This window comes from Hyposmocoma kahamanoa, unplaced genomic scaffold (assembly GCF_003589595.1).
Source record: "Hyposmocoma kahamanoa isolate Upper Pololo Valley unplaced genomic scaffold, ASM358959v1 102, whole genome shotgun sequence".
Lineage (NCBI taxonomy): Eukaryota > Metazoa > Arthropoda > Insecta > Lepidoptera > Cosmopterigidae > Hyposmocoma > Hyposmocoma kahamanoa.
Window position 1 is genome coordinate 7,554,191 of NW_020653337.1, and position 15,610 is coordinate 7,569,800.

A 15,610-nucleotide genomic window follows, 5' to 3' on the forward strand; every position below is an offset into this window, starting at 1 on the left:
AGTGCAACCCTATGGTATCTAAATTCTTCTTTTGTAAGGTTTATTTTAAAAGTAAATTAATAAAGTTATGCTAAAAGGAGAAGCAATGAAGTTATTTGATTAAGAGATGAACAACTTTTATTACTCCCGTATTAGAAGTTGTTCATCGCAGTTACGGGTACCCACCCGTAACAAGATGTGGGATACCCTCACGGAAGAAAAAAACGTCATCCACCGATGTCTATGTGTACCTAAGTCTTTGTTGTCGTCATTCGAAACTATTCCCTACATTAGCTTTTTTTTTCACATGTGAACTTTAATTAAGAAACTGGTCAGTTGCAAACTGTACATAGAGTTTTTTTGCATCAAGATCCAGAGTCAGGACAAAGCTTAGACTATGGAATAATGTTACGAAAGATGACAGCTTTGTAGAAAATTGTTACTGTTTAACGGTATTTCAGTTATCCCCATATTATTAAATTTGTACTGTTTAATGTGTCATTTATGTCGTAACAAGTATTCTTTACAGTAACTTACCTATTTTTATACCAAATCCGAGCGTAAATGGCAAAAAAGATAACTTTCTTGGAATCGTACTTAGCTACATCCAAATATAATGATATTATTTCGTACTTTAAAGACAAGCCTGCCGTTAGTACCGGCTCAAAAAAGATGTGCTAGTTATTCGTAAGTATAACTTTTGCTCTACCAAAAAACCTTGCTCCTCAATACTTTTGTACATTGTCTAGTAGGTACATACACCTATATCATTTATTTATTCGTCTTTTTGCTTCTTGTGAGTAAGTAATATCGTTGTTTATATCGAGTATCTGCTCACTTAATTCACGAGAAAGGTTGAAGGGAAATGGTACGGCATGAAAAAAGACACTTCTGCAAACAAAGCTTAAATCTAAGTACTTACATAGATATCACGGTTATCTGCAAATAACACAATATCATTTAGATTTCCAGTCGGCGTCACACCAAAGCATTTGATATGCTTCAAATTTTGGACATCAGAGATGATCATGGAAATCCTCAACAGTGCCATAACTTTAAAATCCTATTACCCCAACACACATCGTCAAAGACTAGTAAGTTTGAATGATCAATTTAGTAACAAATTGGCATTAGAATTTACTTCAGCAAATAATACCAGCTATACTAACATTGTCAATTCGTAAATGTGGGAAATCGGTCTCATGTAGCGAGCGGACGCAATCTTCTAGTAGACAAGAAAATTTTACACGCACAATTAATAAATTTACTTTTACACTAGAATTTTGCTATTGGAACCGATTAAATTCAGACTTTTCGAGCGCAGTCAGATCTACAGTAGGTTCTAGAGATTGTAGATTGAAGATAAGACAAACAAAGACGTAAGAGCAGAACGCCATTAAATGGAACCATGACCTAGTAAAGGTAATACATTCAAAGCCCTTATTGTAGCTATACGGCTACCAACGTTGTAGAGCTAAAAGAACAATTCACAACTTAGTAGTGAAGAATGTAGTGGCTGATGATGATTTATATTCTTTCCACATAGAACTTATTGACAAAAGCTAAAGTGACTATACTGCAGGAAGTAAACAAGCCGTTCCTTAGCATGGCAGTATCGAAGGCGGCCACGTTCCTGGGGGCTTCCGATGTGCACGTTGTTGATAATATTGTCTGGGATCAAGATTACGCGGGCAGGTGGGTACGTTTTCAATTACAAAAAAAACTCTTCAATGTAATTCTTGTTGAAGTAAAGGGTTAGTAGCTCTACGTTAAATCGGAAATTGGTGTGTGGTGGTGTGTAGTTTGCTGCACTAACGCACCTACTTTTTAATGTAAGATTTATTTTCGTTTGAACTGATTTTTTATACGAGTTTTAATATTATTCGATTCATATCTAGGCGTTACAAAACTGAAAGATTTTTTTTATGATACCATTATAGGACGAACAAATCCTGAGTCTTTTGTTAGCGTCACGCCCGTCCAGGCCTTTAAATCACAAAGATCTGAGGGACACTGCCACTGCGCCTGTCATCTTGAGGCATAAGTTGACAAGTCTCATGTGCCTGCAATTTCACCAAAAGCATATGCAATACCACTGACAAATAAAACTTAAGTAGGTACTTTAGGCGCGAATGTAGGTGATGTTAGTCACAGAAGGGTGCTTCCTTACCGCGAACATACGCCTGTAATGTAACATTCAAGATTCGTTTTCGAACATTACATTACAATACTGCCTCCTTCACTGACGAGTATTCCCCTGTAATGTATAATACAAGATTCGATTAGGTTGCGATTTCACCAGAGATGTGCGAAGTAGCAAGGCGCACTCGCACGCACTCTGAGGGTCGTATTCTAGAACTCTATTCAATGCTCAAGTCAGGATTGCACGGGCAACACAAGCACTGGAAATACGTCCCTAATGGCAGGGACTTGAGTATGATATCAAGTGCTTTTAACCATACTCAAATCCTAACTTGACCATTGAGTAGAGTTCTAGAATACGACCCTTAGACACTCGCCTTTGAATGCCCGCGGGCTCTCGCGGGCGTTCAGAGGCAATCGCACACACGCCTTGCTACGTCACACATCTCTGGTGGAATCGCAGCCTAATCGAGACTTGGATGTTACATTACAGGCGAATGTTCTCGATCAGGGAGCGCCCTAATATTAACTTTAGAACTAAATCCAAACGCATGGTACCACAATTTCGTTTAACTAAGAGTAAACGATTCTTGTATGGGGAACTGTATACGTTTTTACAATAAGATTCCGGAGCACAGGTGTATTAATATTATCATTTCCTATGTTTAAAACTTACATTAAAAGCATTTTAATTGAAATAACATATTGCAAAATTATAGAATATGTGATAGATAAAGGTGTATGGAAAGACAACATGAGATGCAAGATTCCACACAATTATGATTAAAAGTGTATTCCATAGTATTTAAGTTTATTTAAAAAATGCGATTCCTAGAGTTTCTTGCTCGTTCTTCTCATAGTAAACGAGCTAAGACGTTTGCAACGTGTTGTAGTAGCTTGTAAGCTACTGCAACATGTTGTAAACGTCATGACATTTTCAAGTATAAAATTTTTACCAATGGAATAAATTAATATTTGACTTTGTCCTTATTTTCGTCTAGGGTGTTCGCATTGATGTCGGACGTCATATTTGTGAGCACTTCAACTCATATGCATGTTCAGCGATTCGCAGAGCAATCTACGGTACCTGTGCTGTGTATGCACTCTCGCACGCACTCATCGATTCAGTCGCTCGCAACAGTGATGGCGATCTTTGTTAGTATGAAACAGCAGCATATTGAAATCACTATTTTGATGTTAATGTTGTGCTCACATGAAGCACTGCATACAATACATTTAAACTGAATAAGACAGACAAATTCGTCATATATGTGTGTGTGTGTGTGTGTAAGATAAATAACACTATAAAGTACGGACATGTAGCGATGAATGAACCAAGGTTAAGGAACCAATTTAAAAGGCGATGTGAGTGGCCAATCTGGCAAGCGCGAACCTACCAAGAATTGAGGAAGTCCTAAAGAAAGGTCATGTCAAGGGTGTTAAATAGTCAAGCATGTAGGTATTGTATGTATGCGTGTTGATGAGGCGAAAAATTTGTGTCGGGATCGTAACAAGTGTAAGGTCATTGCCAAACCTGATGGGAAAAGGGCGTGAAGTGTTTTTTTATAGCTTTTAACTGGACTTGGTTTCTTCATACTTTTCAATGAGGCCTCCCCTCGGTACTAACTTTTTAATTCTGATACAGGGTTAAGAGCACATCAAATAATAATATAATAATAATAACGCACGTAGCCCCGCACTAGGAAAACCCTGTGGTGCTATGGACACACATACAACCACAAATTACACCCAAACACACGAGAGAAATAAATGTAGGCCATGCAACTATTTCTCGCGGCCTGGGAATCGAACCTGGGAACTCTACGTGGCAGTCCATCATGGTAACCGTTCGGCCACGGAGCCAGTTTCAAGTTTGACTGTTAAGATTTAAATTCAACTCTATGCCGCTTACAATAACGACGATGTAGTAAAAAAATCCAGTAAAAAGTAGCAAGCGTTATGTGCTCTTGACTGTACAAGTGTATAGCGGAGGAGTCTAAGCCTTAAGAGTCTATACTTCGAATTTTCCCGTACTAATACGGTTTATTTTGCTTGGGTCGAGCGGTAGGGACACTGCCTTTATTTCATTTTTTTTTTCGAATTTATTTTTTACTAACGAAATTAAAGCCATTTCAAAAATGTATATAGTATAGTATATGTGCTCTATTTAGTTTAGTAGATATTTAAAAAAATCATTGGTATATGCAAAGTACCCATTGAATACAGCGGTTTTCTTGTAAAATTTCGAAGTAAGTTTGTGTTTTTTTTCTATTGTGAAAATTTTTAGGACTCCTGTTTTCACGCCGTATAGTAATCAGTGTAGATCGTCAATTTTACTGTATATTTTTTCTAAAGTGATTGATTCAACACTTTCACTGTTATGCGGAATCAACCAAAGCCATTTGAGGTTGTATAGGATCTTACGCGTTTAATTTATATAGGTACTTATTTTTATATCATTACTTTGAAGTTGCCTTGAGGCAACAGTCCATAAATTTGTTAATTAAGTAAAAACAATTTTCTTAGGGACTACGTTAGTAACAACACAAAAATTTGAAAAATATACTAAAATAATGTTGTTCGTTAGCAAAAAAGGATCATACCTCCTGGTACGGTTCAGGATGATGCGGTTGGCACTGGCCCGCAGTCTCCAGAGCAACATTAGCCGACATGGAAACCGATTTACCGACTTTTTAAGTAAAAAATATTGGATGACATGCCAACTTTCTCCGTTCATCTAGATAATTTAGACTCCTTCATTCACTTTCTGTCTCCGTCTTTCCGAATATGTACGTCATTCCTACCGTGTTCTTGTTGATCAGCTTCGTTTTTTCATTTACAGGAAGAATTCGGTACAATGAAAAATATGCAAGTCGGTTACATAGGTCCACCACATCAAGTCTTGAATTCGTATTTGCTGTTATGTCCTATGCTTGGTGCAAATTTAATTTATAAATGTTCTTGTGATGTATGTAGCTTTTCATGTAGTATGTACTTAATTTATTTATTTTTAAGTGCTAAAGCTTCATTGATTATCGATGATTCCGCCAAAGTCAATGTTAAAGAAGACACTCGTTTATTCAGAATTTAACCGGTGATTTCCGATGGCAGACTTTACCTACAACAATAGACTATACAAATATTCATAAATTCCAGAAAGAAAATGTTAATTTTAATAAAACATATAATAACGCACACACTCAACCTAGCCCCGCACTAGGGAAACCCTGTGTCGCGGGTGCCATGGACACACACATAGACAACCACAAATTACACCCAAACTCACGAGAGAAATAAATATAGGTCATACAAATATTTCTCCCGGTCTGGGAATCGAACCTGGGACCTCTGCGTGGCAGTCCGGCATGGTAACCGTTCGCCCACGGAGGCAGTTAAAAATTAACGCTAGAAGGAACTTGATCTTAACAAGACGGGATATTTTAGGAGCAATACCAACTTGATTTACTTTACTTGTTTGTTACTTTACATTGTAAATTTTATTTACGACACGTAAAAGTACAGGTTACTATATTTCTTTCATTATGGTCACACATTTTACGAAATAAACTAATTAGATGTAGGTACAGTTATTAAAATTTTTACTTTTTATTTTTTTTAATGAAAATAATTAGGTACACGTTTATTCGATGGGCTCCTTATCTTTAAGAATTATCTCGCGCTAGAATTAATGTCTTTTCTTCCGTCTGCCACTCTTCTGCCTCCAGCTCGGAGTTGAGTACAGTGAAGTCACTCCGCCTATAAACGCCGCTTTCCTGCACATCATATTAACATTTATATAATTCATACTAGCGGATTTATAGCAATTACGCGATTAGATGCGTACACGCGCAAGCAGGGAGTGACGATCACAAATTAGAAAGATATAGTAGGAAATGAAAGAAATAATGGTGACGATGGAACGAGACAAAATCAGAATGGCAAGGCAAAAGAATTAAAGAACAATTCAAAATTTAAAAACGAGTGGCCAGGAACCGGATAAAAGGCGATAAAAAGGTGGGATAATGATGTACGGAGGTCACATCGTCACAACTTGACAAAATCAAAGGAAAGTGTCAAATATGATTCATGCGCATCATGCCTCTTTTATTTAGTCGAGTATTACGTATTTGACAGTAATTATTTCGAGGACGGAAACGGGAATAGACCTCCAGAGTCGTATGGACGGAATAGTGCGCCGTCGATACAGAAGCACAGATTATGGCCGTTTCACGTGCCTGGGCCGGGCCGTGCTCCCGTCGTGCGCCGCCGGCCGTGACACGGTCAAGTCTATATTATGCTTTTGCATACAAAGTACATAAACTAATTCATGTTTGACTGGGCTGAGTCCTTGTTAGTCGAGCCGGCCCCGACACCAGTGGCGAATTTGCCCTAAGGCCCAGTAGACCCGGGCCTAGGGCGACCAATCGTGACAAAAAATTCACTGATGATAGCAAGAAATAAAGCAAAAGTACCTAAATATTCTAAAGGCTCACTGCACCGCATCGTATAACAATAACCTTCCTAAAACACTTTCATACGTTTTATGTATAAAATATGGATATGTTACATATATCTCTAATGTACCTAATGTATAATCACTACGTCTGTCTTTCTGTCTGATCGCGTTAAACTCAAAAACTACTGAACGGATGCTAGTACTGACTACATGACCTGGGCCTGACTGGGGCCTAGGGCGGCCAAGACTGCAAAACCGCCACTGCCCAGCACGGTGTAACATGAATCAGCCTTTACTTAATAGTTATTACGTTGAAGCGTACTGACGATACTCCATATAAAACACACGTCCAGTATGGAAGCGAAACTGATAACTAGGACCAAATCTCATCGTACATCGCCTTTTGTCTTAGTGTTGATATCTATGAGAAGTTATCTGGTTAATTGTAAAACATATTATCCAAACATAAAACTTTACAGTTGCAGCCAATAACACCGCTCCTCTACAAAATTAGTGAAGACCTATGTGAAAAAACTAATACAAAAATGGTAGTTACTACAAAAAATGCAGAAGTGATTAGAGGTAGTCAAGTCATCATTGCTGGTCCAACCACAAAGAAAAAAGAAAAACTTCATCATTTTAAGATTAAATATATGGTGAGTTAGGCAACTTAGTAGAGAATATTAATTCACAATAAAATTGCCAGGGCAATTTAGAGATGTGAATCAATGAAAACCATATATACACACAGGACATTGGTCTGGACTGAATTCTAGTTTTCATTCTCTTCATACATATGTATGTTTATAATATAATTGTTTAATGTTAGTCAGCTGTTAACCACATAGATATAGGAAAAACCTATATCTATGTTTAACCATCATTGTCATTATAACAACTGTACAGACTTATCAGAAAAAATACCTTTTTTGTTAATCATGTGACCAAGATTCTACACGTTATTCAATTATAATCCTTAATTTGTTTAAATATAGATTATTAAAAATAGCATTTTCCAAAAGTTCATGTTAGGCTTGGATTTACATTGAGATAGATTTGTATTTAAAATTTACTACAGGATTTAGAAAAAGCCAAGAATCCCTGGATCTTCTTCCATTGTTGTCCAAGGGGACCAGAAATTGAAGACTCTTTATGGAATCATAATCAAGCAAGAACTTACAATGCATTTGACAACTTTCAGTACATTGCCGCCGCTTTGATGACTAATGTAATATTGGGATATAATTTTTAAATTATTAATGAAATGACTGAAAAATTTTAACAGATGATTATTTAATTATGTACATAAATTAAAAGTATGCTGTCAGTGTTTTGAATTTTGTAACAATGTTTATGTTATATTGTTTAATTAACAAATACATTTTAATTGTACTTGTACATTTGTGTAATTTAATTTGAATGTGCAAATAAATTTTATGACATTGGAATCTGTTAATCAGCAAAATTAACCATAGGTACTCAAATACAATATTGACAATGAAGCGATGAGACCTCTAAGTTTTTTAATAAATACTAATTTATATACAAATTTGTTCATGGCAATTAGAGCTGGGCATTTAAACGAAAAGCACTTTAAAAAGTTTGCTTTTTCAAAAAAGCACATATGCACACTTTTCAATTTAAGGGTAAACATTAACAATGTGCTTATGTTTCAAGTCCCGTCATCTATGTTTCCTAAACAAATAATTTATCAATGTGTATTTTTATTTATAATAATTTTATAAATAAAAATAAAACTCGTGTTTTACATATAAACTTAAGTTGAAGTTGAAAATAAGTTTATTTTAACTGTTTACTACTAGTCTTCTTCCAACATGTTTTCGGTCATTGTCAATAAAGCAAATACGAATACTTAGGATTTAAAGTTAGAATGCTCCTAAGAGCATGTTTTTTTTAAAATAAGGCTCCTAAGAAACAGACTCTTGTATCTTAAAACCTTTGGTGGTCTAGTCTTGCTTTTCAACACAATGTTGCAAGATTTTTTTAACATAAATGTCTATACTACTTTTGTTGTTTTCTAAACAATTTTGTAAGCTTCAAACTAACAAGCGTTTAAGGAAAAGGCAATTTAAAAAGCATGCTTTTTAAGAAAAGAACTACATTTTAACGTTTATAAAAATAAGCTGTTTTTCCCCATCTCTAATAGGAATAATTGAAAAAAAGTATGTAGTTTTCCATTTTTAAATTACTTTCCAAATCTAGACTATTTTTTTTTTATTTTTATTTTCAATTCTTGTACAGCTATGTGTTTAACAACGGGGAATAAGTGGTGTGTTAGTAGATATTATCATTTCATCATCAATGTGTATGTTACAATCAAAATGCTGTTTGCTTTAGATCTTAGGCCTGAACATTACTGACATCTTAAAAAAATCAATCTACAACAATAAATCGCACATGAAATCAAATACCGTTGTGACTCAAAAATGATCGAAATGAGAAAACACAATTTGAAAGTTCAGGAACCAATAAATTTATATTCTTGTTTATAAGTGGATAGCTGATAGATAATTAAAAATAATCCCATTATTCACAATAAGATTGTTTTTTTTTTCAAATCGTGTTTTCTCAATTGCATAATTTTTTAGTTATGACAGTATTTGGTTACATGTGTGGAATATTCTAACCTGAAGTAGGTAGAACATTACTAACAACTATAAAAATCAATTTACATTCAATAAATAAATATCCTAACTTTCGGCATTCTTATATTTTCCTCTCATAAACCTTGGCAAAGGCACTACACCAGGACAAGGCACTTGTCCATACACTTCACAAATACATGGTCGTTCACAACCTGCTCCGAAATTCGCTGGGTTATCCTTCTTTTCAGCCATAATAGCCTCGGCTTCCAAAACTTCCTTAGATTTACCAACTGTACGCAACAAATGCTCCAAAATATCTTCTTTGGACTTGTTGTCTATATCAACCAAAATTTGCCTTCCATCTTCGAAGTAACACTTTATAAAAGGAGAAGGTGTCAAGTTCTTCAGCGTTGCCACTTGAACATCTGGGTTTTTGTACTGAATTTGTGGTAAATACCAGAAAACGAACTCTTTTGCTCCAGTATTGTTTTGCCCATTAATGTTGTACGCCACTGAGAATATTTTAATTTTATCTTTCAGGACTAGTTTTCCTGCATTTAAATAATTGAGCGTTCGTCGTATAGGTGCTCTCCCTTTCATGAACGGCATTTTGTATTTAACAGTAAGATTTTGTCACAAATATTTTAATGTAATCTCCGTTATAATTTTCTTTAATTCTTTCTGTCGACGCGATTGATGTTTAATTTATAACCTCTTCCCGTCCGAGAGCAGTCTGGCTCTTGGTTGGCTTCTTTTATTTTTTTCCATCCTCTAAGCTCTTGGCTCAGGCTGGCGTAGAATTTGACAGTTTATATTTTCGTCCGAAAAAAATTTACTTTATTGTATAAAGTTTTGCGGTTCCAATGGATAAGTCAAAGGGCACCTCAACCTCAAGGTGAGCTTTTGATCGTGTACAAGATACATACATGAAATATGTTTTATGTTTCTACTATTTTGGTCATTGACTTACAATTATATGAACGTCGGGTCCGCGCTAAAAAGTGTCCGCACTTGTAAGGCGCTAAAATCGTATACAGAGCGCGACACTCCGCTTTAGTCTTCATTTGTTCTACTGACAGCGCGATACTGCGATGACATTACAATTTAAATTTCGAATAGGTTGACTTGGGACATTTTTTTCGTGCTTTTTGTATTAGACCCGTCGTCCATTTATTTGTAAGTCAATGATTTTGGTATATAAAATTATGAAGTTACTTAACAGGTTTCACGCTAGACACAGACTACTTATTGATTAGCATGAACCACAGTGATGCACACACACAGTGACATTAACGTAGCGGTTAATGTCAGTCAAATTATGTCTAGATTTTATGGGGCCATAACATTTAAAAGAAGAAGAAGAATTAAACAAAAAAAACCTAATATTTCTGATTACAAATAACTCTCATTCATTTCAATTTATTTAGATAAATGGATAAATACTTACGTGCTGAGCGATTCGACGCGGATCCGCCTTCAAACATCGACAATACGATTACCTGGATGCACTGGAAGAAAATATTCTAAACCTTTCTCTCGGCTGTGCAGACGGTCGACAAAGCTTGCAGCGACGATACGAATAACCAACTGTTAGTAAACCATCTATCTCCAAACATTTACTGCTAAGTATGTGACGTGAAAGAATACGATAATGTAATTGCGAAACTAGATTCTTTCATTATCAAACCGCCAAATGAAGCTTATTCACGGTGCAAACTCATTAAAAGATAAGAACAACCAGGCGAAACGATTGACAAGTACATTCAAGAGCTTAAATTACTGGCAAAAGACTGCTCTTTCACAACCGTGTCTGCTCAGCAAAACGAGAGTGATTATGTGAGAGACGCATTTGTAGCAGGTCTGTCATCAGCGGCCATACGCCAGAGACTTCTGGAAAATACTTCTTTAAGCCTAGATGATGCACACCGGCAGGCTCGCTCATTCGAAATGGTGCAGACTAACAACGAGTATTACCAAGGGCCCATACATATCTTCGCCGAACGACAGCTGATATTTCTGCGGGTCTAAAAGACATTCGCGTCGTGTTTGCTCGGCTTTCAACGCAACTTGCTTAACTTGCGGCAAAAAGGGCAATTTTGCCAAAGTATGTAAGAGCAGACCTCGGCAACAGAGCGCTTTTGCAATTTGCAGCGATGAAACCCCAGAAATTGGCTCGAATACTTTGGCAAACTCATTGTATTATAGCGGCTACCAGTGATCTCAGTAAGGCGACTGTCGATTTATAATTAATACAGCGCTCATTGATACATGATGGTCAGCAAACTTCATTAACAGTAGACTTGTTGAGAATTACAAATTACACAAAACCACATGTAAACAGAACGTGACTATGGCTACGACACATATGGTATCCACTGTTGATGGACTTTGTATGTTAAGTATCGAACTGCAAGGACAGTGTATTGCGGCCGACTTTTTAGTAATGCGAGGTCTATTCGCTGACGTCATAAATGGGCACGATAATTTGAAGAAACATAAAGCACTCGAAATGCACTGCATAGGGCCGCGCGCCCCACTGAAACTATGTTCCTTATCACGTGCTAATATAAAGCCAGTGAGTCTGTTCCCGAATCTTTTGCCGGACTGCAAACCAATTGCTATTGAATCAAGGAAATACTCATCAGATGATGCCGCATTTATTAGCGCGGAAATTAAGACACTCCTGGAAGATAATATTATCGAGCCCAGCCAATCACCTTGGCGAGCTCAGGTGCCAATTACATAAAATGAGAACCATAAAAAAAGGATGTGTATCGATTACTCACTGACGGTCAATAAATATACCCAACTGCGTATCCCCTACCCAGCATTGAGGACGTCGTAGCAAACTCGTATTTAGCAAAATTGACTTACGCAGCGCCTACCATCAGATACCGATTCTAGAACGTGAGAAACCTTACACTGCTTTCGAAGCAGACGGCAACTTGTATCAATTTTTATATATTATTATACAATCCTATTCGGAGTAACGAATGGAGTTACTGCGTTCCAGCTAGCTATCAACACGATCCTAGTTAAGAAAAAACCCAGGGAATATACGCATATGTCGATGATATCACAATATGTAGACGTGTCCAAGAAGATCACAACGAAAATTTAAAACATTTCCTCGATATCGCCACTCGCTATAACTTGACCCTGAATCTAGATAAAAGCGAATTCTCAAAACAGCAAATCAATAATATACTGGGCTATAATAGTCACGACGGAATAATAAAGCCTGATCCTGATTTATTACGCCCACTTTTAGAGCTCCCCGTTACTGAAAGCACTGCTTCTCTAAGAGGGGCTATAGGACTATTTGCACATTATTCGAAGTGGATTCCTCATTTTTCAAACAATATCCATTCTCTTGTTGCACAAGAATCATTATTTCCTATGTCGTTAGAGACTGTGAATGCTTTTCAATTAATAAAAAAAGAAATAGTACACCCCACGACCGAATATTCTTCCATTCCAGGCGTTCAGCGAGTGGCCAATCTTTGCCTTCATGGTTAACTAACCTTGGACAAGTATTGCTTAAGAACCACCACAGAAAGAATAAGTACGACCCCATTGTGGAGGAAGTAGATCTGCTTGAAGCGAACCCGCAACATTCACGTGTCCGCGTCCTTAATGGGAGAGAAGCGATAGTGGCAAACCGCCAGTGGAAATAGACTCCCGGAAATAGGTGACGAAGATGAGGAATGGGAAGAAGCTCAGGAACAACCTAGTGCCAATGAAAACCCGACGGAACCGTCCCCGGAGAGCACTCAGCTGCGACGTTCTGCAGGCAGTGCCATCACCCTGCTCACCTGAATGACTACGTCTGCAGAACGTCTCTGAGGAGAATGTGATAAATGCCATATAGTGTATTTATAAGAAATACACATCATACGTTAATGTCACTCAAACTATGTCTAGTTTTTAACTAAATAAAGCCTAATACTTAGGGTTACAAATAACTCTCATTCATTTCATCCTTCACGTTTCCTTTGAGATCCATGTCACATAATTATTTTTAGTGAACTGTTTTAACTTTCATGTTACACTAAGTTAATTGTTATACCAATGACAGTGGTATATAAAGGTGTCCAAGCCATAATATTACACTATTTTGGACATTGACTTACAAATTCTGGACGAAAAAGGTCATTGAACGGCAATGTTCTACTTGTCTACAGTTATCTGTGGGCAATGTCAACGCAACGTCGTCTTCTTAACATTAATTTCATTTGGACGACTTAGCCGGCGAACCGACGAAGCCAAGTTGATCGATAAATCGGATACGCTACTATTATCAATTTATTCAAACCAAATGCATTTAGGATAAGTACGTGAATCACTGTCTAACAATGGGTGACTTTGTAAAGGGTCTGTTGTTGCATGTGCTTACAGAAAATTGTTACAACGAATACTTCGCGAAATGGAACTTTCTCGACGGTAATTGGTTTAAATTTCTATTCTTTTTTTGATTATTTTTTTTATTAATTTTATGGTAAATTTTGGTATATGAACAATATCCTCGTTCTTACTTTTTAGTGCACTTACAAATTCAACTTACCTAGGATTTAATAAATGTTGATGTCTTATTATTTTATTTTAGTTTTTACATTTTATTCTAGTTCATTAGCATTATTGTTGTATGATATCATATTTTTTTATAAGTCTGTAAAATGGGATTCTTGTCTGAAAATAAATTATTATTGTTATATATTAGTCATGCATGTGATTTAAGTACTTGAAAGTACCACAGCACTGATAATGATACCTATAATACAACACCAATGTATGCCATGATAATTATTTATGTACCATGGTGTATATAAGACAAAAACTTTGTGATTTGTTTTCACCAGCTCCTTTTACTACATTATTTTATTAGTTTTAATGCTATATCCTATCTTAATGCATATTATGCTATGATGTAACAAGCTAGCGTCCACAGCCAGACATCTAAGTGTCTATTTTGCCTGTGGATCTATATACAGTGTGTCTATTTTAGTAGCAGAAGAACACCTTGTGAAACAGTTCATCCAGGGAAGTACTGCCACCTTATCTATTTCTGCCGCCAAGCAGTAATGTCAGCATTACTGTGTTCTGGTTTTGAAGGGTAAGGGTGCTGGTGAATTTACAGGCCCATGGGACTTGTCAACATATGTCTCAGGGTGACGGGCGTAGTGGCAGTGCCCCTCAGGCGTTTGTGATTTAAGAGCTGAGTGGCACTGGAACTATTATGGACAAGCGTGTAGCTTACCATCAGGCGCACTACTTGTTCATCCTGTCACTTGATGTTAAAAAACAAAAACTAAAATTCTGCTTACGTGTTGTAGAAGCAAAAATTGTATGAACATCTACTACAAATAATAAATTTTTCTGTGCACTAATAATTTTGTCTGTATTTGCAGTTGAAAATGCTACATTCAATAGCTAACATGATTGCCTTAGGGTAGATGGCATGTCAATCTAAATACAAATATTTACATTAGGACATTAAAATTGTCTAATTCAAGTTGGTTAGCATAGTTGCCAAGAAATGGTACTGTGAACACCCTGATTCCTGTATTCTGTATATAACAGGATACATTTTTATTAATAATATACAAACAATTATCAGGCAACTACACTTTGTTTCTGTTATTTATAGGCATTAGTGAGTTTTCTTGATAATTCAAACAAATTAGTGTATTAATTTTGTGTTAAAGTAGTCACTGTGTTTTGAATTCTAAAATGTGAAGCTACACTATTTTTTTTTAGAAGCTTATTTAAAATGCCTAATATATTTAATTACATTTTCCAGGACCATGTTTCAAGTCATCACTCAGCAAAGGTTTGGGAATTGGCATCATAGCTGGTTCTATACTGGTAAAAGTACCCCAGATTTTGAAGATTCATTCCAGCAAAAGTGCTGAGGGCATCAACATCTATGGAGTGTATTTGGAATTGTTTGCTATCACAGCCAACTTTGCATATAGCTACGTTATGGGGTTTCCTTTTAGGTACAAGTTTTTGAAAATCTTCATAATTTTTGTTTTTTTAATACCTGCATATTTGTCACCTTAGAATGAATACCTCATAAATGTGATTTGAATGTATTTTTTTCAGGAAGAACAAAAATTGTGCTGTAAAATATGGTAAACACGTGTTTGTAGTTATCATTTAAATAAGTTAAATTATACCTCTCTTGGATGCTACATTACTGTAATAAAATATAATTAAAAGTTTTGCTTTAACAAAAATTTGTTAAAATATGTAGAAAGGTTTTCACTCTAAGGTGAAGATATAAAGGAGTTAAAAAATATGATATACATTTCATAAAAACATTTTCCTCCATCTCACACAAAACGAATCAGCTTATTGGACAATTACTGTGAAAAGGAAACATTGTTCAGTATCATGGGTATATATTTTAGAAAAAATCTCTCTG

The 15,610-nt window shown here is 36.1% G+C and overlaps 3 protein-coding genes across 3 annotated transcripts in view; 2 read left to right on the forward strand and 1 right to left on the reverse strand.

The window, feature by feature from the left end:
• Positions 1-448: 448 nt before the first annotated feature.
• LOC113236581 (ornithine carbamoyltransferase, mitochondrial-like) lies at positions 449-8,148 on the forward strand. The gene is made up of 7 exons (XM_026472722.1): positions 449-666; positions 944-1,073; positions 1,526-1,674; positions 3,123-3,276; positions 4,964-5,089; positions 7,057-7,233; positions 7,656-8,148. Exons 1-7 carry the CDS (start codon positions 596-598, stop codon positions 7,827-7,829), a joined length of 981 nt encoding a protein of 326 aa, XP_026328507.1. The 5' UTR covers positions 449-595; the 3' UTR covers positions 7,830-8,148.
• Positions 8,149-8,400: 252 nt separating this feature from the next.
• LOC113236590 (probable 28S ribosomal protein S25, mitochondrial) lies at positions 8,401-10,099 on the reverse strand. The gene has a single exon (XM_026472733.1). It carries the CDS (start codon positions 9,790-9,792, stop codon positions 9,289-9,291), a length of 504 nt encoding a protein of 167 aa, XP_026328518.1. The 5' UTR covers positions 9,793-10,099; the 3' UTR covers positions 8,401-9,288.
• Positions 10,100-13,433: 3,334 nt separating this feature from the next.
• The window catches only part of LOC113236657 (mannose-P-dolichol utilization defect 1 protein homolog), a 3,721-nt gene continuing 1,544 nt past the window's right edge, over positions 13,434-15,610 (forward strand). The window contains exons 1-2 of the mRNA XM_026472820.1: positions 13,434-13,626; positions 14,984-15,182. Coding sequence (XP_026328605.1) covers positions 13,539-13,626; positions 14,984-15,182 — 287 coding nt within the window. The 5' untranslated portion in view covers positions 13,434-13,538. The remainder of the gene's footprint in view (positions 13,627-14,983; positions 15,183-15,610) is intronic.